The following is a 23162-nucleotide window of genomic DNA, read 5'->3' on the forward strand; positions in this document are numbered from 1 at the left end:
AAAGAACGACAAAAGAGTTGCGGATTTTATTTCTCTCTGGTCACCAAAATAAAGCTGAAATTCGGTTGAAGAAAAGAAAAAGAAGACCAAAAGTGTTAAATTAAATACAAGTTCCGTCGCAGGTGTCATTTCCTTTTCTTCTTCCTCGCAAAATGCTGCACTATTGATCCTCAATATTAACATACAAATGTACCTCTCATAGATTTTATCCAAGGCTCAACTGTTTAATTCAACTTACAAAAGATTTTGATGGCTCTTTAACAAATGTGCATACAAAATCTCATTCCATGTATCAGGAACCCCAGGTAGGCACCAGTGAATGCAATCAGCAAAATTTTTAGGATCAGATCTTTGTTCCTTTGTCAAGAGCTTCCCCTTGCGTTCCCCGTATATGGATGTATGTGCGTCTTTTCGGTACTCTGACAACTGGGTAATATTCAAAAATGTTACCTTCACTTTCAAATCCTGTATTTGGTCGTGTATCATTTCCATGATTTCCATGTTTGAACCAGTACCCCAATATGAACCTTGAATTGGGTAAGACTCGTTGAAGCAGTTCTCATCACTTCCAGCCTTCCATTCCCAACTCCTACAAAAGAAATTTCAATGATGCTTTCATGATTACAGAATAGTTCAGGACTTTGGAGAGAGCTTTTTGCAAGCTGTAGTTTTATTTTCATGGGATTAGGCAGGTTTGATGAACTCGGTCTGAATTAGGCCTGCGGATTAACGTAACTATTCCATAATTGTGAAGCATTTGGATTTAGCTGTCATTTGGGTTGAAAGGTTTTAGGACTTTGGTTTTCTTTTTTGAATATGTTTGAGTGGAAGTGTGAAACTCACCATAAATGTGTTGGAGACATACTCATGAAGAAGACCTTTTGTCTCTCAGGGTTGATGCTGGATTCCAACCATTCTGCCCAAGTTTGTAACGCCAGTCTGTATGCTGTAGTGACATTATATTCTTGGACATCAGGAGATCCATATCTGGGGAAGACAAGCAAAATATAATTCATTGTCAAATCCCAAATCCGACTCTCGTCTCAAAATTCACTCAACAAGACTTAACTTAAATACAAATGCCTTAAATGTTTCCATAGCAGCAACACCATTTTCTTTTGCAATGGTTTTTCGCCTAGCGATTTATGTCCATGCTATCATAAAACGTTAGGTGATCAACCAAGTTTGGCCATGAAATTTGAATTCAGGATTCAGGACCATCAACAAAGTGGAGATTGAATGTCACTAGAAATGCGTTAACCAATTGAAATCAGAACGATGAAATTATAACATAGGGGTCCCCTACAAATATGTCACTCACGTAGCATTGATGGTAGGCTTGTGCATCCACCATACATAGCTCTCGAACACCAAGATATCTACTCCTTCCCAGTGTTTTCCATGCTTAGCTATAGAGTCTAGCTTCACCAGCCGTTTCAGTACAGTATGTTTTGTTGCATGGTCCGAAATCGACTCCACAATAAATGGAGCCCAATAGTATTCAATGGATGCATCAAACTCCTGGGAAAGGGAAAAAAGAGTTTGCCTTAAAATGTAGAACAAAATGAGAAGTTCCTAAGACCTGAAGAGCATGAGGGGGAGTCGAACTCTTACCGTAACCATGGGGTTAGTGTTTTAAGACATGAGCTTTAAGCCTCACTAATGAGAAGGTTATTTTGCATATGGAATGTCCCACAGGCAGTAGAATGTTTACCTCAACTTTGAAGATCTTTCTGGGAGGGGCCCTTTGGAGAGATTTCTTTCCTTGAGGAATTATAGATTGAACCATACAGACTAGGGATTCAAACTGCCCTCTCTGTACAGAGTCTCCAACAAACATCAGCCTTTTACCCCTCAAAATCTGCATTAGCTTCAATGGATCAAACCTGAATTCAAAGCCAAAGCCACTCACTAAAAAAAAAAATTGAAAAACATGAGATGGTTCGACCCACATCCCATATAAAATGCTTGAAAACAAGTTTCTTGCCCAATTGACATGAAGTGGGCATGAAATAAATCCACTTTTTTTCCCAGTGAAAATCCAATTTCAAGATTAAAAACAATCAGAATAATTTCATGGGCCACTTTTGAAAAAGAAAAATCGGTACCTCTTGTGATGTTTTCCGAAGAAATTTTCAAAGCACATTAACTCTGCTTTTAAGAATGATTATTGCTTCATTGTTTCTTTCTTGGACTGTCATATTGTGCCCTTAGAATTTAGGATGCATGCAAAAGTGTAGAGTTTTTTACCTTGGGAGGTTGCAGTCATTAGGTTGCCACCTCCAATTCTTATAGTAAGAATCAGGCCTACCATTTCTTTGGCAAGTAACTTGCTTTACCAAGTAAGGACAGCTCTCTTCTGTATAGTGTGGATGGGACACATTGTCCCACACCCATTTCCCTTCAAACACATTGCAACTTTCATCAATCCTGTCCTCAGGGGAAACAACAACTGCCGGACTCTGTTGTTGACCTCTTGGCCTGCCATATAGCTGAAAGACAAAGCTGTCATTGGTCTTCAAGGCGTCGAGCACTAGTTTTGCAGTCCCAAGGACAAGCAGAGAAGCCAACGCAACCGGGAAGAGGGATTGGATTCGACGGTCAAGAGAGAGCTGGTGCCTTGTCATTTTGGGAGAGGTGATGAAGATGATGGCTATGGTTTATGTTTGATTGTTAAAAGACATTTTCTTGGTGAAGTATTTGAACAGGTTACCTTGAACTTTAAGTCTTTTTGGTGAAGTGACACATGCAACCACCAGTTGGTAGGATCAAGTTTTTTAGGTATTTCTCATTTTTAAATTGAAATAAGGCTGTTGTTCTTTTGAACTCCTATGTGGGCCTTCAGATAGTAAACAATCTTCTTGATGCCACAAGTGATTTTCTTCCCACTAATTTTTTTTTTTTTCTTCAAGTAACATTAGTTTTCATTGATGAAGAGAGGTGGCATGTTAAACTCCCTAAGTTGGAGCACATCATCAGTGGTTGTTGATTGTAGGCCCTTTCGGTTTTGACCATGTATCCATCATGATCATATGGAGAGAAACTCTCATGTCATGTTTGTTATTCCTACTAATAATACAATGACCTGTTTAATAACTTTTTTATTTGTCATTGTATTATTAGCCATGAATAATAACACCGTGTTATTCCCGTCTCAAGAGAGTTTTTTTTCCTCATAATTAGGGGTGGGCATCGGGACCGGAAAACCGGAACACCGAACCGAACCGGTGAAAAAAAACCGAAAAAAAAACCGGTTGACCAAAAAAGTCAACAAACCAGACCGGAACTGGACCGAACCGGTTCCAACCGGTTCCGATTCTGGTTTTACATCTCTCCGCACCGGACTGGACCGAACCGGACCGGTCATATATTTTATATTTATATTTTTACAAAATTTTAAAATCTAATGCCATTTTTTAACTTTTATAATCACTAATTTTCCAAGTTCAACTTCAAAAAATTTCTAAATGTATGAATTGGATTATTTGTTCATTTTTAAGCTAAAAAAAAAGTTATTTATTATAATTTTTTTATTTAAAAAATTTTAAAAAAAAATTTTTTTTTTTAAAAAAATTTAAAAAATAATAAATTAATAATCCGGTTCAAAACCGGAACCGGTCAGAACCGGTTAGAACCGAACCGGCCGGTTTTCGAAATTTTTTTTGTCTAAACCGGACCGAACTGGACCGGTTAAATAATACCGATTTCGATTCCGGTTTGAGGTGAAAACCGGACCGAACCGGACCGCGCCCACCCCTACTCATAATGATCAATTATGCATTGGTCTTGGGGCAAAGACCTTTCTGAAACTGGAGAAATTATTGTAAAATATTATAATACAATCCGTTCCTGTATCATATGGATAGACAATAAAATTCATAATTTTTTATGTAGACAAGTTATACCATGTACTTACGTCAGAACTCTAAACACCAAAAGAGGTCTTAATTGAAAAAAATGAAAAAAAAAAAAAAAATTACAGAGAGAAAAGAGTGCACAAATATCTAAACCCCCAAAAAAACCCCACAACCTCACTTTAATCCATTTCCCCTTTGGTGTTTACAAACTCTGAACCCAAAACCCCTCCCTAAACCCAAACGGACAAAATAACGAAGTACAAAAACAATCGAATCCAATCCTATCTGAGCTCTCTCCCTCTCTACCCAAAACATGATTATCAGTAGTAGTTGCGTGCGTACATTTTGCCCGCGCCTCCCGTCGTCGTCGAAGAAGCGTGCCCTCCGGACGGCTGCGCTGGTGACTTTCACTATCCGCCGGCGTCGTTTGAGCACCGCGTGCTCAGTTTCAGCCACCAAGAGTAAAGAGAAGGAGAAGGTGATAGTCGTATCTGGGCCCACTGGAGCAGGGAAGAGCCGCCTGGCTTTTGAGCTCGCTAAGCGGCTCAATGGCGAGATTATCAGCGCCGACTCTGTTCAGGTTTTAGCAAACACACAATACCCAGTTGTTGGTTTTTGTTGTTCTCTGTTTGGGTGCTGAGAAAAAAAAGGGAAAGAAAATGGAAAAATGTAGCTTCTTTCAAAGTAAGCAGCAGAGTGGTTAGTTCATTAGTTGGGTGTTCTTGAGATACTAATTTGTAAGTATGGAGAGTTTGGTTTATTGGGTATTTAGTCATAAACCATTTTACTTACTGATACTAATAGACAAAAAGAAAGTTGACACTGTGTTATACCAAATAGATTTGAATTACTTAAGTTGAAAATTTGAATTGTTATAATCAAGCTTGCCTTCAATGAGTAATGCTAATTTCTGTTTATAGAGGCCACAATAATCTAGATAAGGAACTGAAATGTAAAAAATTCCAAACAAATGATAAACATCAGGAAATACACAATAAAACAACTATGGGCATCGAAATGGAAGACATCTCAAAATATCCAAATCTCCTTCAATATAACATTGCGTTGTTTGGATTGCCTTTTGTTTATGCTTATAACACTTAACAGGCAGTGCAATATTGCTTAAAGTGATTTTGTTTGGTATGGCTTTGTCGCCTCAGGTATATCGGGGACTTGATATTGGATCTGCCAAGCCTTCCCCAGGTGATAGACAGGTGCTTGCCTAATTGAGAAAATTGTACATTTAGTGTATTCATCTACCATTGAAATTTAATTTATGATAATATAGACTTCTGGATTATGTTGGTTTCAGTTGCATTGTATGCCATATTAGTTTTATGTTTTTTTTTCATTTTGACCTTTTAATGTTTGTATCTATGATGTTATGTCGTGCTTAGATTTTACATTTTAATAATTGTAATATGATTGTTGTGGATGTATTGTTCCGCCATTTCTGACTTGAATTTTTTACCCTTTCAAGCACTAGCAATTCATATTATATTCTCTAACAAATCACATAATATCCTCATTTAATTTTATCTCTTCTCTGCAATTCAATAGTTCATATGGAGTAAGTCTATTGTATAGACTGCTTGTCTGATTATTAATGCAGAATTTCATATGTAGGTAGAAGCCTTTATGTCCTAATGAAGTTTTGCATGGAAAAAAGAAATACTTCATCATATTGATAAAACAGCAAGTTTCTAGCTAATCCAAAATATAACAAAAACAAAGAAAAACAAAACTACTATAATTACAAAGTAGGTTTGTTTAACTTGATACTAAATTTTACTGCTAATGATTGATTGGGCAACTTCTCCCCGTGTAATCTCAACTGGTCTGTTTTTTGTAACTGGAATTTGACCAAAAAATTGTGTGTTTTTTTTTTTTGATTTTTTATAATAAAAATTCTTATTTTTTGTTTTTCTTTCTTTAATGCAGGAGGTGCCGCATCATCTTGTTGATATTTTGCACCCATCTGAAGGTGTGTTGTCTACTAAATTTAAGGGCAGATAGATATGTATCATAGCATATTATATCTTCATCTTCTAGGATTTGGAGGCTATAATTGAAATTTGGGTGTTGTGGGATGCTTGGATGATGTTGAGTTTTCTACTGCTAGGTTTGGAACTTTGCATATTTCTGTTCTCCCAATTCAACACATGTTTTATTCTTCAGACTATTCCGTCGGAAAATTTTATGAGGATGCAAGGCAAGCTACAAGATCTATTCTTGATAGTGGCCGTGTTCCCGTAGTTACTGGTGGCACTGGATTGTACTTGCGCTGGTATGTGACAATATCTTCTTGCGTAAATGCTAGTTTCGATCTTTGTTTCTTTATTTGTTTCTTCTTGTTTTAGAGTTAGTATGTTTTTTTGGTCTGTTTATAGCTAGAATGTTGAGTATAGATTAACATAAATGGTCTCTTAATGTAATAGCCTCCCATGTAAACTAATAGCTTTTGAAATGACATCTGCTTATTGATTGATGATATTGGCAACATTTAATTTGGTTGCTTAAAGGTGAATTTGAATAAAAATTTATGTAATTAAGAGCAATAACCTTCATTTTCTCTCTCTTCTTTTTGGTTGTATTAATAGCATTTTTTTTTTAGGCTCATATATGGAAAACCAGATGTTCCCAAAGCGTCTCCAGATATTGCATCTGAAGCGTATTCTGAGTTAGTGGATCTGCAGAACAATGAAGACTGGGAAGCAGCTGTGCAGTTAGTGGTCAAAGCAGGTGACCCAAAGGCTCAATTTTTGCCTGCCAATGACTGGTATCGATTAAGACGCAGCCTTGAGATCATTAAGGTTGGTTTGTGATGTATATGCATTCCTTGAACATAGACACAGGCGCCCGCATATCACTATTTTTGTTGATAAATTTGCCTCAATATTGACTATTTAGTTGCATTGTTTGAAGCTTATCCCCTTCAACTTCACTGATGGTGGATGTAATTATATGCATGTTCTGAAATGACAGTCTAGTGGATCACCTCCATCGGCATTTCAAGTACCCTACGATTCTTTCCGGAAACAATGTGATTCTAGTATAGTTGACAGACATGACATCAATCCTTCAACTGATGTTGTGGAAGAAGTAAAATCAAAGGAATTGGACTATGATTTCATTTGCTTTTTCCTCTCAAGCAAAAGAGTTGATCTTTATAGATCAATTGACTGTCGATGTGAAGATATGCTGTCAGGTGAATCGTACTTTGACACATCACTACAAATTGATCATTCATCTTTGAGTTTTCAAACTCAAATCAGGCAATTTCATTAGTTTTACATATGCTGATCTTTTGGGATCATTATTTCAATGAGGGTGGGGTACTCTCTCTCTCTCTCTCTCCCTCGCACTCTCTAATCTTTCTTTTTCTTTTTTTTGGGAACTTTCTGCAGGAAGTGATGGTATCTTGTCTGAGGCTAGATGGCTTCTTGATAGCGGTCTTCTTCCAAATTCAAATTCAGCAACCAGAGCAATTGGTTACAGACAAGTATACCTCTGATATTCCTATATTATTTTTCAAATATTCAAGCATTTTTTGTCTGATTTTGTTTCATTAAAATGTATGTAACATTTTTTGTCATTTTATTATTATGTGCAATAGGTAGTAACAGTAAGAAATATTTGATTTTAGGCAATGGAGTATATATTGATGTGCAGGCAGCAAGGAGGTAGCTCTCCAAGAGAGTTCTTCAATTTTTTATCTGAATTTCAAAAAGCTTCTAGGTAATGCATTTTCTCTTCAGATTTATGTATCAAAAGATATAATTGCCTAGGAAATATGTTTCGCCAAGCTTTCAGACATTTTCAATGTAAATTGTTTGTAACTTGTATAAGCAACAACAGATGCAAAATATATTGTCTGGAAAAGAAAATTTCAGTTATAAGTATTTATAGAGCGAGAGGTGGAGAACTACACGATTTGTAGAGTTTACAAGATTCTCATACATTACATTCCTCAATAGAATTTGTTAAATTCATGTGCAGAAATTTTGCAAAACGGCAATTGACGTGGTTTCGTAACGAGAGTATCTATCACTGGCTTGATGCTTCCAAACCCTTGGTATGTTTTCCAATTTTGTTTTCATTTGTTTCCATTATTTGTCAGTAGAGAAAGATGTAGCTTCCACCCCCAGTTGTTATTCCTATATTATTATGTCAATCAAAGATTTGGTTTTGTGCACGGTTCTTATTTCCCTATAGCCTGTGAATGCTTTAATTATATATATGTTTTCCTTAAGCTTGTTCTGATTGGCATAGTGGATTGTTTTTGCAGGAAACGGTGCTCAACTTCATTTATGATGCATACCATGACAAAAGTGAAAATTTGGTTGTGCCTGAATCACTTAGAATGAAGAAAGAGTTATCAAGCCGCAGAGAAGAATCCGAACTAAAGGGCTATCGAACTCAAAATAGGTATAATTTATGAACATTGAAGGTTTACAGTTAATTTGTGGACACAAATAGTTAAATATTAAATCGTTTCATTTACACATGAAGGCATTTTGTCAGACGTGAAGATTGCTCAGACATCCTAGACTGGATAAGGAGAACACAAGGCTTAAACAGTGAATCGTAACCTGATCATTCACTTCATTGAGTCTTGATTTGATCATTCACTTCATTGAGTCTTGATTTTTGCCAAAGCAATCAATGCAATACGATCATCCCCTATTCCGACTGGGCGGGCCTCTGTTTGTTTGTACAGGATCAGAAAATCTCATGACACAAGTTTAGAGTTTGTTCCTCTGCAAAGGTTAGTGTTTGAGCTCTTGCTTAAAACAGTTGTTTGTGTCAAGAACCCGTCACTGATGTATCTCTGCAGCAAGTCGAGGGCTTCACGGGCAACCATTTTTTGAGCCTTCATTCATCTTCAACTTATGGATTTCTAAAACAGCATGAAAGATATCTGAGTTTTCTGATTGTAATTTTTTGTCCACCGACTTGATAAGTTTTGTAATCTGATTTTGTGAACAAATCCACAAGATTGTCACTCCAATGTTCAATGTAGCTGTTATCAATTATGATCTTCATGAATGTTAACATTATAAAACGTGATTACCAACATTTCAAATGGGATGAGATGAGAACCATGCATGTTTTTTAATTAGCAACGCTGACAATGTAACGACCAATCGGTTAATGGCCGCATCTGCTTTATTTTGCTTTTTCTTTAATCTTTGTACCTTTGTTTTGACAGCAAAATCCCAACGACAAAGAAAAGATAACATCTGAGTTTTATAATAACATGTGATAGCCTAATTAAAATATAAGAGAATCTTTAGAGATTAAAATTCATTGTCAAAGTAAGATTCAGCAATGTTGTGTATAAAATTAGATAGTGAAATGGTGATGTTATAGCTTTCATAAACTATAAAAGTAATCAAAAGATGAAATATTCTTATTTTATTCGTCATAAATTAATATAAAATCTTCTGAAATAAAATTTCTTGTTTTAAAGATTAAAAGGCGCGAAAAAAAAAAGACCTATTAGTGTGGTGGTTTGGAGCAAATCCTCCCCAAAAGTTCGAGTCCTAACATCCTTATAGCATGGGTGATTTTAGGAGCTCTCTGAACAATTTCAACTCCAACCATACTCTCTAATTTGGAGAGTCATAAATGCTATAACTCTTTTCTGATTGGTCAATCTCTATTAAAAAATAAAATAAAAAATAGTTTGCATTAAATAAAGGTTTGAAATACTCATTAAATAAAGTTGCATTAAATTGTAAGAAGCTACTAAGAGTCTTTTCTCTCTCCTCAGATTTAGGAGCTCCTAAAGGACTCCCTAATTTAATAGGTGGATAGGGAGCATGGGTGGAGTTGCATTTTTATAATTCCTCTAAAATTTGTCTAAAGAGGTGGTTTAGGGAACCCATTGTGAATGCTCTTATTGCTCCTTTTAACAAGAAATATCGAAAATAAAAAAAAAGATTAAAAGGCAATCTATAAAATTTTAAAAAAAATTAAAAATAAGATTAAAAGGCAAAGGTTTATGGAAAAACGTAATATTCTAAGAATATACCATGAAACAAGATCAAAGTATAAAAATTTTAACTACCCAGACCAAAAAAAAAAAAAAAAATCAAATAAACACTTGACGTTAAAATAGTATCCAACAATTGCCTGCCCTAGCCAAACCATAAATATCAAACAAATACATACACAACACTTTGCAGTTGTTGTCTAAGCAGCAGAGTAGCAGAGCAGAGAGCAGACTCTTCGACACTCCCAAAGCAAAACAAAGATGAGGCCTTCCGTGTCCCTCGTCAGATCCGTACAACGAGTCACTCGCCGGAGCTACTCGTCCGAGGCCGTGCCGGAGCGGAAGGTCGCCGTTCTCGGCGCCGCCGGCGGCATCGGGCAACCTTTATCGCTCCTCATGAAGCTCAACCCTCTTGTCTCCCACCTCTCTCTCTACGATATCGCCGGAACCCCCGGCGTCGCCGCTGACGTCAGCCACATCAACACCAGATCTGAGGTACTAAAAACCCTCTCTTCTTCGATCGCTTGTCTCCGATTGAATGTTTCAACTTTCTTATTTATTCGACGATTTGATTGATTGCGATGATTAGGTCAAGGGTTACGCCGGTGAAGATCAGCTTGCTCAAGCCCTGGAGGGAGCCGACGTCGTAATCATACCCGCCGGTGTGCCCCGAAAGCCCGGCATGACCCGAGACGATCTCTTCAACATTAATGCCGGTATCGTCAAGGGTCTCACTGCCGCCATCGCCAAGTACTGCCCCAATGTGAGTATCCCTCTGTGTAATTCTTTTCTACGATTTTTGTTTCCCAAAGAGTTGAGTTTTACTTTTATTATTTTTGTTTAACTTTGGTTGTTGGGTGATTGTTTTGGGTAGGCACTGATTAACATGATTAGCAACCCAGTCAACTCTACGGTCCCGATTGCGGCCGAGGTGTTGAAGAAAGCCGGGAAATACGACGATAAGAGGTTGTTTGGTGTCACTACTCTTGATGTGGTCAGGGCAAAGACTTTCTATGCTGGCAAAGCCAATGTTAATGTTGCTGGTATGTACATTATTGACCCACTTTTATTCTAAAAGCTCTTTCCTTTTAGTTATGTTTGTATCATTTCTCTGTTTTTTCTTTCTGGGTTTTGTTAAAGATGTTCTCAACTTAGCTAGGTGTAATTAGCATTTCTACCGTTTTTTTAATGGGTTTTAGAAGCTCAGTTATAATGTAAGCCTTCATTTTGTTCAATAGCAAATAAAGAGAATGTTTTTTGGTGTGTGCAGAGGTTAATGTACCAGTCGTTGGTGGCCATGCTGGCATCACCATTCTCCCACTATTTTCTCAGGTACATATCCCTCAAATTGTTTAATCCTTTGATTGAATTAGATTGTTTGAGTTTAATTGCGGTGCTGCTACTGAGGAATGTGATTTGGTTGGGTTTGGCTTATAGTTGGCTAATTTTGTGCTGCTTGTTTGAATGTTTTAGGCTACCCCAACAGCAAATTTGCCTCATGATGTTATCAAGGCTTTGACAAAGAGAACACAAGATGGAGGAACGGAAGTTGTGGAAGCCAAGGCTGGAAAGGGATCTGCAACATTGTCAATGGCGTACGTGTTCGGATAAAACCATTGCATGCACACTTCGTTTTGTAGTAGATGCCTTGATTTTGTATTTCCTCATGGAATGTGCCTATTTTCAATTAGAAATACATATTTGCTCATGTACAAAATTATACACAAACATTTCGTAATTGATTCTCTTGTCTGCATTATGGTTCCATTGCTGTTGCAAGGTGTTAAATGCTTCTTCCATCACATTGTTCACCTTTTTTCGTATTACTCCATTGATTTCCTTGTTTATATTTTCGTTTTCAGTTGTTGGAATAAAGAAAAAGAAATTTACGTTTTTCTCGGACTAACTTGCCTATTATCTTGCAGCTATGCTGGAGCTCTTTTTGCTGATGCTTGTCTGAAGGGACTTAATGGGGTCCCCGATGTTGTGGAATGTTCGTTCGTGCAATCAAGCGTTACTGAACTTCCTTTCTTTGCTTCTAAGGTTAGTGAGATAAACCAAAGTTAGTTCTTTACTTTCGTTTTGCCTCAAGCTATTTTTAATTCTTCCACATCGTTAATACGCCAAGATTTGGCTTTACTGGTTAATGCTTCATTCCTGTTCAACTTGAGTATTATTGTGGTACTTCGCATGTCTCCAAATGCCATTATTTTTGTAGACATGTAACAATGTCTTTGCTAAGTGTGCACCTCCCCTTTTGGTTATTGATGTCTTTTCAATGTATGGTGGTTTTAATATACTTGTAACTAATTATTATTCATTGATGGATGCGCCCTTCAATGTCTCAACCATTGCTGTTGCATGCAAGTATGTTACATGAGAGTTTAAAACTTGCACTGTCACACATAGTCATGGACTGCTGACAGTAAATAGATGTAGCATATTTGGTCAGTTGAATATCTCCATAATGGTTCATCCGTATAAGCTTGTACAATGCCCAGTTTTTAATCTTATGTACTATGTTTGTCCAGTTGATTATGGACACGATACTGCTATATTTTTCTTTGCTGTTCGTATGATGAGTAATTGAGAGTCCTTTGATTGGTTTGCAGGTGAGGCTCGGAAGGAATGGTGTGGAGGAAGTTTTGGGGTTGGGTAATCTCTCAGACTTTGAAAAGGAAGGATTGGAAAGCCTAAAGCCTGAGCTCAAAGCATCTATTGAGAAGGGTATCAAGTTTGCCAACCAGAATTAGTATAATGTATTATTAGTTCATTGGGGATGGAGGTTATCTACCCATCCCCAATTAGTAACCCTTCCAAATTTTGCATTTGTCCAAGTAGTGTTGTATTTTTAGTGCTGCCAGCGGCACGGGCACCGGCTTTGCTGTTTTTATTGGAGTAAGCTCTGATAGACAAAGGTTTTATCAATAAAATCCCCAGTGGCATGTTATGGGAGGGGTTAAGCTATTTGAACTTGAATGAAAATGTTTCATTTATTCAAGGAATGAAAACTTGATTACTGTTTAGTCATTGACTTGGATTATAGTTTGTGACCGCCATCATCTGGCAATAAGTAGTATTCTCCTGATTCAAGGAAGATTTCCAGTCTTTTCATTTCTATTCTCTGCATGTTACTTGGATGTTTTGAAAATAATGTTACTGGAAGATAATCTAGAACCTTTATGCCCCGTGTAATTTTGTAAAGTAACCTTGACTTGGATGATTGCGAAGTGATTTGAAGAAAATGTTAGCAAATTTTCTGTTCGGTTCTGGTGCTGGCCACTACACCGTAGACCAGACAACAACCTGAAATAGATTGATGAAAACAGTTTTATGGTCAGGGGTGGGTGTGGGTTTATTTCAGTCCGCTACCCTTTAACCTCTGGCATTCTACATCAGAGCATGCTGGTGAGACTTGAGTAACTGTCCGATGTTTTTGTCTGGTGGGCCGGATGATTAAAAATGTAGTGAAGCTTTTATACTAATATAAGCATTTGGCTCCAAATGGACATGTTTGTATGGTTTATGACTTAGTTGGGTGATAGTCTTTGTTGACGCTCCAAATGCTAAAGGACAATGATCCATTGAACTTGGGGTTTGCACATTTGCATGTGGAGTTTCCATCGGAGGCCGGCATTCTACAAAGCAAGCACAACCTCACGCAAAAGTGGACCCTCTTTTTGTTTCTATTTTGTTGTGCAGAAGAGCGAGTTAAAAGATGATAAGGTACAAGTACAACCCAACCATATAAAACAAACGACTTGTTTTCCGTTTGAAACCAACCCTATGACAGTAAGTTTTTTAGTCCTAGAAATTAACATTAGACAGAATATTTGAAGTGATTTCTAAACCATAACTACAATCCATAACACTAGCTCATTAGGCAGAGCATGTAATGATATGGCCTCTGAATTCAACATGTGCAGGTGATCACAATAAACCTTCCCCGCCAAAGTTAAAATGGCAGCTCTGTTGAGTGAAAAATTTTAAGCAAAAAAAATTACTCTAATATATAATTTTGGGGTGGAAACGAGGAGCAACTAGTTTGCAGTTTGCACATTTGTCATAGAAACTGTTTCCTGCTATCATAATATAGTTTGGTTCTGTTACTTTTCATACAATTTGTTCACAAGGAACAAGCACTGCTAATTAAGTTTTCCACATTAATATACACCTTCGAAGAACTCTGATCAGAAGCAGCATTAAGATGGACCACTTTGGATGCAGCTACACCAACCATATCCCGGGCTGAACAAAGACTTCTAAAAATCTCTGATATGTCAAGAAGATGGGAAAAACTTATATCAGACGCCTTCATAATTGAAGCAAAATAATTAGTGAATGACTGAATATCTCATGCATGTACAGAATCAGTCAATGGCATACACTTGAGTTTAAGGAAACTACTGCAAACTTAATACGTTTATGAATCAGGACTAATAACATAATTTCACCCAAGTTGATAATACATAGTAAACAAACTGCTGCAATTGCATATCCACTAAAATCCAACATCTTAAAGATTGCCACGGCATTAACAACCTCATAAATACTGTTCACAACATTTTATCCTGCGATATTGGGTTTTGCATATGCATTTAAAGATGCACATAGCACACACAATATCTGTCTACAGTGTGACACATGATATCTGTCTACAGTGTGGGACAAGCTTATATTACAAGGGATTTCTGTAATGCAAACTCAGAATCCGAGTATATTCACTAACATTTAGAGGTATTAACCATCTTTTAAAATGACTGTTAGAGAGGGGACTCTTAAGTATTGGTCTCAAACTAAACTATCAAGAGTTTTCCTGCTACAGGAGTGCACACACACACACACACACACACAAGGTGAAAGACTCGCTGGATGCTAGAGTAATGATGGTATGCTGAAACACAGAATTGTGAAGAAGAAGACAGCTTCCCATAGGTCTCACAAAAAGTCGAGAAAACTGCTGTCAAGTCACCCCAAATTTTTATAAACCTTCCAAGCATTTTATGCACATATTCAACTTGGTCTCCCGGTAATTACAATTACCCAAATAAAATGCAAAACTTATAACGAGAACATGCACAAAGGTCTAAGGGCCAGTTTGGGATTGTTGTCACTTTAAAAAAAGAGTTGCTTCTGTTGTGCTTTGAAAATAATTAGCTGTAAAATAAAGCAGCTCCGTGTTTGGTAAACAATATTTTTAAAGTGCTGTTATAAGTAAAACAATTCATTAAAGGCTCATCTCTACTTCTTTTGAAAGCAGCTGGGAAAAGCAACCCAGAGCCTGCTTTTAAAAGCTATTGTCAAAAGGTCACCGCTTTTAAAATAAACAAGATATTTTATGTTTACCAAACACCTTAAACTGCTTAATTTTAAAGTGGAGTAGGTTTTTGGCGAAAAATAGCAATCCCAAACGGGGCCTACTCTTCTGCCACGTATCTCTAAATTTAAGTCTTCAAAATCAGCCATTTATAGAGTGGAGAGAAAACAAAAGGAACAAACCATAATTGCTGCAATGACAACTGTTTCGTTTTCAATTTACCTTTTTATTAAATAAAAGATACTTTTCTTGTTTCCTTTTATGGGTTACCAAGATCAAAGAAGCCCAATTTTAAGCAATCATGGAACCCCAAAGATTGCATATTATCATTGCCTAGTTATTATCTATCTATGATTCAAAAGACTTTGACTCAAAAAAAGAAAAAAAGAACATTCATTAACAAAGATAATGCCACCTACCTCAAATAAATCAATTCATGTCCTAGGTCAACGATTTGAATCTGATCCACATCCAGATGAACTATCATTGTCAGAATCTGCACAGAATATAACACAACAAATATATTATTGACAATCTTAAACAGCACTGAGACCTTACGTGAACAATAACAGAAAAACACTGAAAATTACCACTTGAAGAGGATCCTGATCCACTGCCAGAACTACTTGATCCACTCACATTATCTCCTTGCTCTTCTCTTCGAACTGGGGAAAATGCATTATTGTTGTTTTCAACTGCTAAATATGAAACCGGTTTAACTGACACAGTGCTAATAACTAGACTGTCATCAGATCCAACAGTCACCTCAATAGAAGTACCACTATGCTTGCGTGTTAAACTTATACCTGCTTTGGCTTCTTTTTCTGCCACTGTAGTGTATGTTGCCACATTCTGCGAAGATGATAAGTTTAAACATCATCTGTTAGTGAGAAGAAATCAAAAGTAAGAAACAAGGCAGGGACTATTTATTGTCTTACTGTATCCTGGATGGCATGGCCAGGTTCTGCTATTGATTGAGGAGCAAGCTCTGTTCTTCTCTTATTTTTGCTCAAGCTTTTTCTGTAATTAGTCACGAACCTATCCAGTTCCCAAAGCGTTTCAGGATCAACACTTTCAATGTCCACCTCAATCTCATCCTCGTGCTGACAAAGCCCTAGATTCCTCTTTTTAATAATCTGGACAATGGTATCTAGTTTCTCAGAGGGCAAAGTCTGAAGGTTTGTGCTGAGCCTCTGCTTCTCTGCATAAGTCATATCCCTTTTGTTGGGGTCCCTGGCTTTTGGCTTCTTCGGAACTGGTGGTCGACCTGTATGACCAGAACTCACAGGTTTCAACTTGGGATTAACAGGCTTTGTCGTAGATTCTGCTCTATCTAGAGTCCTCATCTCCAATGGCAAAGGAGCAGCCGCAGGAGCTTGAATTTTTCTTGAAACAGGTGGTGGCAAATTTGAATCATTCCCTATTTCATTTCTCCTATTAAGATTATACTCGGCCTCTAAAGCCGCCCATTGATCTTCAAACATTTTCAACAATTGCTCCGCCATAAGATGAGCATCCTGCTCTTTTGGGTTATACAACATTGCATTATTAAATGTAAGTCTCACCTCCTCTGCAAATTCCACAGGAGTCTTATACCAATTCTCGTTCAGCCTAGTCTTCACCGTGCCCAAATCCATCGGTTTCTTAATAATCGTATTGTAATCGTGAAGCCCAAGCGCCTTCACATCTACAGGCTTCTTAAACACCCAGCCAAACTTATGCTTAATCAACTTGTCAAGCAACGTACTACAACTCTTGAACAATGGACTCGGATTCTTACCTTTCCTGAACCAAGGCCCAACTCCACCCTCATCTATTGTCCTTCCATTGGATTTTAACTTCTTGCTACTCCCTAAAGGTGGTAACTTCTCCTTCCCAATAGGAAACTCCGAATTCCTAGAACATTGATTTGCCTTCCACGTCCTCTTCTGCTTATCCATATACTGACCAGCCCCACCATCATCCTCCGCCCCCGAAACACTCAAACCCCGATACGGCCCCGAATCACGGAGTCCTACAGAACCCACCTCCGAATTGACCTTCATTGTAGTTTTAGTTTTAACATTATCTATCACATCATCAGCTGTAAACTGTGACTGAACATACCTCTCACTAAGCTCAGCCTCCTTAGCTTCAAGATTCTTCACCAAACACCTGACTTGTTCAAGCTCACTCATCAGCTTCCACTTAATCTCTCTTAGGTCAGCCTTGGACCAAGAATCCAACTGAATCCGCACCATGTTGCCGAACTTTGAATATCCGCGTGGTCCATTGTCTGGCTCGGCATGGCCAGGAAGCGAGCCACTGTCGCTCGACGAGTCGTTCGACGCCAGCGCGCCACGGACTTGCGTCATGATCTGGGGAGGCGACGAGTGGTGGAGGACATGATTGGGATTCTTGGAGTAGCTCTGGTTCTTTCGGGAATAAGCCTTGTTGCTCGCTTCGTCACCTACCAGTGGCCCTGAAACCATGCTATGAAACGCCCTCAAACAACCCTAAATATTAGGCTCTGCTAGAACAAGGCTTCGGGACAAAACCCTAATGAATTATTACATGCCTAGGGTTTTGCTTCAAGGAAATAAATATGGCCTCAGAAACCCTAACTTTCTAATTTTGCCCAAAAACCCTGAATTTTTACATTTCCTCAAAAACCCTCAGAAGTGAAATCGAAGTTTATGCTGGGATTGGGAAAAAGACTCCAACTTTGTGAAAACCAAAGGCTTTGTTTTAGGGTTGGGGGAATTGGGATGCAGCAAGGGCTATCGCCGTAGTAGGTTGTATCAGCGACTGTGGAAGACAGTGGCTCTGCAAGTAGGAAATGCCAGTGTTGCCTGCCTGCGTGTCGTTTTCTTCTTCTTTGTGTTGTAATTGTTGTCGTCTGAAATTATTATTAGTTTTTGGCTAAACAAGTAGGTAAACTATAATATAAATGCCTTCAATTATAACATTTATTTTTTGTTAATAGAATGCCTTCAGTTTTTAATATGAGTTTGTTTTAGGAAAGTGGTAAAGGTATTTTATTTAAGGAATTTGATTTAGGGTTTGTGTTTGAATTTGAGGATATGATTTGAAGATTTAGGGCTTAAAGACGACCTAATACCCTGCTAACAATTGTATGGTTTGAATATTTGGATACTTATATTCTTCTTTATAAAGAGAGATATATAGCTTTATATGTGTTCTTTATCAAGAAATAGATACATGAAATAATTAGGAACTATCTCCTAATTAGACAGAGAAATGCAAGGATATATTAATAGGAAATAAATATCCATAATTTGCTAGGAAGTAAATCTCATTAATTGTTATATTAACTCAAGTCAAAAAATCATTGGAGATTTTGATGTAGCCTAGAATTAACAAGATTATGTTGCACCATGTAACTTGTCAATAAGTACGAGTTTTCCACATAAGGTGGCAAATATTGAAGCAACCAAAAAATTTATGCCACATGAACTCAGTCCTCATTTTCATGGTCACTTTGTCACAGGCATAGGCATCTTCAAGTGAAACCAAAAAAAAAAAAAAGTGGACATGGTCAAATATAGAGTTGAAAGTAAAAAGTGTTATCAAAATTGAAAAAAATAGGAAGTAAAATGCAGAGTTGACATAAGATCTCAAGGAAGGAGGTCATGTGTTGCAGTTTGCATATAGATTATGCACAAGTTCGAGGAGATCCGGCATCAATGGCCTAAAGCATTTATAAAACACCAACTTATCAAAAAGTCTTCGTACGACTTACATTACCTAAATTCATACAATATTTATCAACCATCCTTGATTTATGCACTTGGCTTAAACAAACAAGCCAAAGCTTTCTTTCAGAATCTCTAATCAGCAATGGGGTTGAAGCACCAAACTCCCAAAAGCTCTTCTTCCAACTTCTTCTCTTGTAGATATTCAACCATTTTCACCTTACTTCTACTCTTTACATCCTTTTTCCTCTTCCTTGCATCACTTAGGAACCTTCAGGAACCATTCTTCTGGGCTGATTATACCCAATTCAATGGTGATCTTAGAGATGCTAAATTCCCATGGAACAAACTTTGTTTCGGACCAACTTTCGAAAAGCTCAAGATTGCTGTCTTCTCCAAGACATGGCCTGTTGGTGCAGCCCCAGGTGGCATGGAGCGCCATGCTTCCACTTTGTACCATGCACTTGCTTCTAGGGGCCATGAGATTCATGTCTTCACTGTGCCTTCAGATAGGAGGCCTCGCTGGGACATACATGAAGGTAACCTTCATGTCTACTTTGCAGCAAATGATCATGGCTCAGTCAACATCTCTTTAGCATTTGATGTTTTCAATAAAGTGAATGAAAATGGGGCATTTGATTATGTGCACACTGAGAGTGTTTCGTTGCCTCATTGGCGTGCGAAAATGGTGCCTAATGTGGCTGTCACTTGGCACGGGATATGGTATGAAATTATGCACTCCAAGTTACTGCAAGAGCTTCTTTCAAATCCAAAAGGGCAGCTATCAGAGCCTATGACAGAGCTTCATGAAGCAATGCCAAGGCTTGTCGAGGAAATTCGTTTCTTTAAAAGCTACACTCAACACATATGCATAAGCAGTAGTGCTGGTGAGGTTCTAGTTAACATCTATCAACTTCCCCAAAGAAATGTCCATGTCATACTCAATGGGGTTGATGAAACAGAATTTACCCCGGATCAAGAAGCAGGTGCAAGGTTCCGAGAAAAATATGGGGTGCCTGCCAATGTGAGCATTGTGATGGGAGTTGCAGGGCGGTTGGTCAGGGACAAAGGGCATCCACTTCTCTACGAAGCCTTTTCTTCAATTGTCAGACGCCACCCCGGTGTGTTTTTGCTTGTAGCAGGCTCAGGTCCTTGGAGAAGAAGGTATGCTGAATTAGGCCCCAATGTGAAGGTTCTAGGAGCATTGGAGCCATTGGAGCTGTCTAAATTTTACAATGCACTTGATGTGTTTGTGAACCCAACATTGAGGCCCCAAGGGCTTGATCTTACATTGATTGAAGCAATGCAAAGTGGGAAGGCAGTTCTAACCCCAAACTATCCAAGCATAGTTGGGACAGTGGTTGTGGATGAAGAATTTGGATACACATTTTCACCCAATGTCAAGTCTTTTGTAGAGGCCTTAGAGTCAGCAATTAGAGATGGGCCTAATGTGCTGAAGAGGAAAGGCCTGGCTTGCAAGAAATATGTGGTTTCAATGTTCACTGCAACTAAAATGGCATCTGCTTACGAGCGTTTCTTTCTCTGCATGAAGAACACAAAATATTGCCAGTACCCTCTTCCCACAGACTGTTAAAAGTTCGTTCGGAGTTCCACCGTTGAAGCAACATTTGGTATATGAATATTTATACACTTTTGAATCTTATTTACTTATATATATGATGTACTTATCCGGCCAAATAAATTTGTGCATTAGCCTTCTTGAACGTTTTTCCATACTGATACCAATTGTATCTCTTTCCTTCACAGTTATAAGTTAAACTTGTATTAACATTCTTTACAAATATGTACTTGTTTAAGTGTCCTAGTTAAACATGTAATCTGATGACAGACCTTGGCTTGAACTTGTGAGAAGGTAGCCATCCGGATTTTGCCCCTCCTTTCAGTTATTGCTTGAAATTATCTCTGTCTGAATGCACCTTAGTTCAAAACAAATTGGTACTTTCAATGTGCTTCTTAGACAGATTTGTAATTAAAATAATGAATATGAGGAAAACCATTTCCAGTTAATGCATTGCGCAGTGTTGAATTTCATATTTCAAGATGTTTGATTTATTCATTAGACTCTAATCTGTGCTGATCGCTAACGGTGAAACACTTAGAAATTGGTAAAAATAAATCTAAAGGTTGCAATTCTGGTGGGCAGCAAAAACATTCCCAAATTGCTGCTAAAGTAGAAACTTTGGACAGAACTGAATGTGTCATTTATCACATTACAGCATCAAAGCTAATCTATAACCAATGAGTTTTAGTAGTGAGTCAGTGTTAGTATTGAGCCAGTGAATCCTATGGAACCAGGCACATTTAAATCATGCTTAGGATTATGTCTGCTATGAAAGCAACATAATCAGATTAATCATATTGGTGAATCTAGCACTAGTGCAGAGTGTTAATGTTAAGTATGAAACTTTTCATGATCTAGATGATCTGGCATTAGTAGTTACTGAGACAAAACTCTAATTAAATGAACACAGCAAGAGCAGAATTATCGGTCGTAGATGTCACATAAATTAAAAACCGGATCAGTACAACAATGGCATACATATAAGGGGGTACAAAAGTTAGCATGGTGTAACTTGGAAGTTCAACTGGTAGGGCATGCATTTCACAGCTGATAACTAGAATTCTCAATAAGGAAATACTTTCTAAGTTTACAAAACCAAAACAAAACAAAACAAACAATTGGAGTGAGATCAGATCGCCTGAAGAAAGGTTGTAACATGATGAATAAGAGACTTTCCAGCTTGATCAGATTTGCAAAAATAGCGCTTTTCATATCTTGGACTGCTCAGATGATCAAAGATCCTTGCCCCCTGGCAAATGTGTAATGCTAAAGACACCAAAACAAATCCCAACACTTTGCATCCCAACTAATAATAACATACTACTATGTCATCTGCTACATCATTTGGTGACTAAATTTTGAGAAAAGTTCTGGTGACTCTAGTGTTATTTCTGGCAAAAACATTCCCAAATTGCCTAATGATGTTGGGGATCTGGTCCTCCGGGTGAGGTTCTCTTTATATCTCCACCCAGAAGAAACCTTCTCTGATAAGACTCATTTTTTGGTACATGAAACCCCAGTTTACGCAAGAAAAGGCGGCTATCAGTCTTATGTGGCAGGGTTGAGAACACAAGAGAAAGACGTGCCTCTGAACTCACTACAAGCATTGACAGAATGATTAAGAATGCTATCAACAAGCTTGCCTTTGGAAAGCTAGGCATAATGATCATTAAAGGGCTTAAAATTAAATGACAACTAAGAAAGGAAGTAGCTGTAAATCTAATCACCAAGGTGAAGTAAGCAGCTTTGAGCATAACAAGAGGCCCCCTATATAAACATAACTAGAGGGAGACACGGTGAAGGGCTTAAAATCAAAACTAAGAAAGGAAGTATAGCTGTAAAGCTTAATTAATTACAAAAATGAAGCAAATAGCTTTCAGCATAACAAGAGGCCCCCTATATTATATATATATATAGAGGTACAGTTCATCAAGTCGAAGAATCTCTCTTAGAGGCCTTTGATTTGTGTTAAGCTCTAATGTGTATTTGAATACTGCAGGATATCAGGTTGTTAATGGAAAATCTTATAAGCAGATAACTACAATTCAGGAAATGCCTGTCTTGTCTGATATGGAGTTTTATATACACTTTCTTAAGTCACTCCCAACCACACAATTGGATCTTGCTGACATTGCATTTTAAGGATTATCCGTAGCGTGCGCCGCCCTTCCCCCTACCTACATAGTCCTTCTCATATATAGTACATGACCATACAAGTCTGCCTCTGATATTGCTAATCTTAGTGTACATTTATATTCTTAGGTCCTTCTGACCTAAAAAACAAAAGAAAGATTCTTGGGTTAGGTCTTGCTTAAGTATGTTAAAACTTCTATAGCATAGCCAATGTGTAATTTGAAATTCAAAAGCATCACACACATATATTCTGTAATCCATTTGCATTAGTTCTTTCTAAATGTATCTCTTCCTCTGTAATCGCTCTCTTTTTTAATGAAGTTTCTTTGTGACCAGAAGAAATAAATACAAAGAGCCAACTTTTTCATAATATATATTTTTTCTTCAAAAAGTTCTTGTGGAACTATTAGAGGCAAACAAGATCAAGATGGATGGTAGAAAATGGCAGGAAGGTCAAGAAAGACATCATTTCAGGATTTGATGAGAGAATCACATCTTCTCTGGAAAGCTACTAGTTAGCAATTTGGATAATGGAAATTAAGGGACTCATGCCTTCACCTAATTAAGATCCTATCTACTC

At 37.7% G+C, this 23162-nt stretch overlaps 5 protein-coding genes across 8 annotated transcripts; 3 read left to right on the forward strand and 2 right to left on the reverse strand.

Moving 5' to 3' along the window:
- LOC18778163 (protein trichome birefringence-like 31) lies at positions 117-3144 on the reverse strand. Its single transcript, XM_007211730.2, has 5 exons — positions 2251-3144; positions 1715-1886; positions 1322-1521; positions 844-987; positions 117-589 (listed from the first exon to the last, which is right to left on the reverse strand). Exons 1-5 carry the CDS (start codon positions 2625-2627, stop codon positions 235-237), a joined length of 1248 nt encoding a protein of 415 aa, XP_007211792.1. The 5' UTR covers positions 2628-3144; the 3' UTR covers positions 117-234.
- LOC18778576 (tRNA dimethylallyltransferase 9) lies at positions 3628-8943 on the forward strand. Of its 2 annotated transcripts, none has more exons than XM_020561210.1 (11): positions 3628-4437; positions 5018-5071; positions 5799-5841; positions 6036-6144; positions 6472-6670; positions 6843-7065; positions 7265-7359; positions 7504-7595; positions 7857-7932; positions 8146-8285; positions 8382-8943. In XM_020561210.1, exons 1-11 carry the CDS (start codon positions 4171-4173, stop codon positions 8446-8448), a joined length of 1365 nt encoding a protein of 454 aa, XP_020416799.1. In that variant the 5' UTR covers positions 3628-4170; the 3' UTR covers positions 8449-8943. The 2 variants fall into 2 exon arrangements, with proteins under 2 accessions (XP_020416799.1, XP_007213909.1); XM_007213847.2 differs by having other exon boundaries at positions 3631-4437; positions 8370-8943.
- Positions 10008-12951, forward strand: LOC18780643 (malate dehydrogenase, mitochondrial). The gene is made up of 7 exons (XM_007213748.2): positions 10008-10350; positions 10445-10618; positions 10730-10898; positions 11126-11187; positions 11329-11450; positions 11781-11898; positions 12468-12951. Exons 1-7 carry the CDS (start codon positions 10117-10119, stop codon positions 12606-12608), a joined length of 1020 nt encoding a protein of 339 aa, XP_007213810.1. The 5' UTR covers positions 10008-10116; the 3' UTR covers positions 12609-12951.
- Positions 13840-18066, reverse strand: LOC18780547 (transcription factor GTE4). 3 transcript variants are annotated; one of them, XM_020562002.1, is made up of 5 exons: positions 16111-18066; positions 15979-16024; positions 15763-15837; positions 15592-15668; positions 13840-14127 (listed from the first exon to the last, which is right to left on the reverse strand). In XM_020562002.1, the coding sequence occupies exons 1-4, from the start codon at positions 17641-17643 to the stop codon at positions 15619-15621; spliced, it is 1704 nt and encodes a 567-aa protein (XP_020417591.1). In that variant the 5' UTR covers positions 17644-18066; the 3' UTR covers positions 13840-14127; positions 15592-15618. The 3 variants fall into 3 exon arrangements, with proteins under 3 accessions (XP_020417591.1, XP_020417590.1, XP_020417589.1); XM_020562001.1 differs by having other exon boundaries at positions 15763-15867; XM_020562000.1 differs by having other exon boundaries at positions 15763-15870.
- LOC18780567 lies at positions 19013-20568 on the forward strand. Its single transcript, XM_007214709.2, has one exon. The coding sequence runs from the start codon at positions 19013-19015 to the stop codon at positions 20459-20461; it is 1449 nt and encodes a 482-aa protein (XP_007214771.1). The 3' UTR covers positions 20462-20568.

Source organism: Prunus persica, chromosome G4 (assembly GCF_000346465.2).
Source record: "Prunus persica cultivar Lovell chromosome G4, Prunus_persica_NCBIv2, whole genome shotgun sequence".
In the NCBI taxonomy this organism is placed as follows: Eukaryota; Viridiplantae; Streptophyta; class Magnoliopsida; order Rosales; family Rosaceae; genus Prunus; species Prunus persica.

Bases quoted from the DNA above. Each gene is read 5' to 3' on its own strand.
- LOC18778163 (XM_007211730.2), bottom strand. From the start codon at position 2,627: ATGACAAGGCACCAGCTCTCTCTTGACCGTCGAATCCAATCCCTCTTC. The intron at 1,887-2,250 runs GTAAAAAACTCT...CTTTGAATTCAG, and splicing joins AATGACTGCAACCTCCCAAG to GTTTGATCCATTGAAGCTAA. The intron at 590-843 runs GTGAGTTTCACA...TTTCTTTTGTAG, and splicing joins ATGTCTCCAACACATTTATG to GAGTTGGGAATGGAAGGCTG.
- LOC18778576 (XM_007213847.2), top strand. From the start codon at position 4,171: ATGATTATCAGTAGTAGTTGCGTGCGTACATTTTGCCCGCGCCTCCCG. The intron at 6,145-6,471 runs GTATGTGACAAT...TTTTTTTTTTAG, and splicing joins ACTGGATTGTACTTGCGCTG to GCTCATATATGGAAAACCAG. The intron at 7,933-8,145 runs GTATGTTTTCCA...TTGTTTTTGCAG, and splicing joins TTGATGCTTCCAAACCCTTG to GAAACGGTGCTCAACTTCAT.
- LOC18780643 (XM_007213748.2), top strand. From the start codon at position 10,117: ATGAGGCCTTCCGTGTCCCTCGTCAGATCCGTACAACGAGTCACTCGC. The intron at 10,619-10,729 runs GTGAGTATCCCT...TGTTTTGGGTAG, and splicing joins TCGCCAAGTACTGCCCCAAT to GCACTGATTAACATGATTAG. The intron at 11,451-11,780 runs GTACGTGTTCGG...ATTATCTTGCAG, and splicing joins TCTGCAACATTGTCAATGGC to CTATGCTGGAGCTCTTTTTG.
- LOC18780547 (XM_020562000.1), bottom strand. From the start codon at position 17,643: ATGGTTTCAGGGCCACTGGTAGGTGACGAAGCGAGCAACAAGGCTTAT. The intron at 16,025-16,110 runs GTAAGACAATAA...TCATCTTCGCAG, and splicing joins GCCATGCCATCCAGGATACA to AATGTGGCAACATACACTAC. The intron at 15,669-15,762 runs GTAATTTTCAGT...TATTCTGTGCAG, and splicing joins ATCAGGATCCTCTTCAAGTG to ATTCTGACAATGATAGTTCA.
- LOC18780567 (XM_007214709.2), top strand. From the start codon at position 19,013: ATGGGGTTGAAGCACCAAACTCCCAAAAGCTCTTCTTCCAACTTCTTC.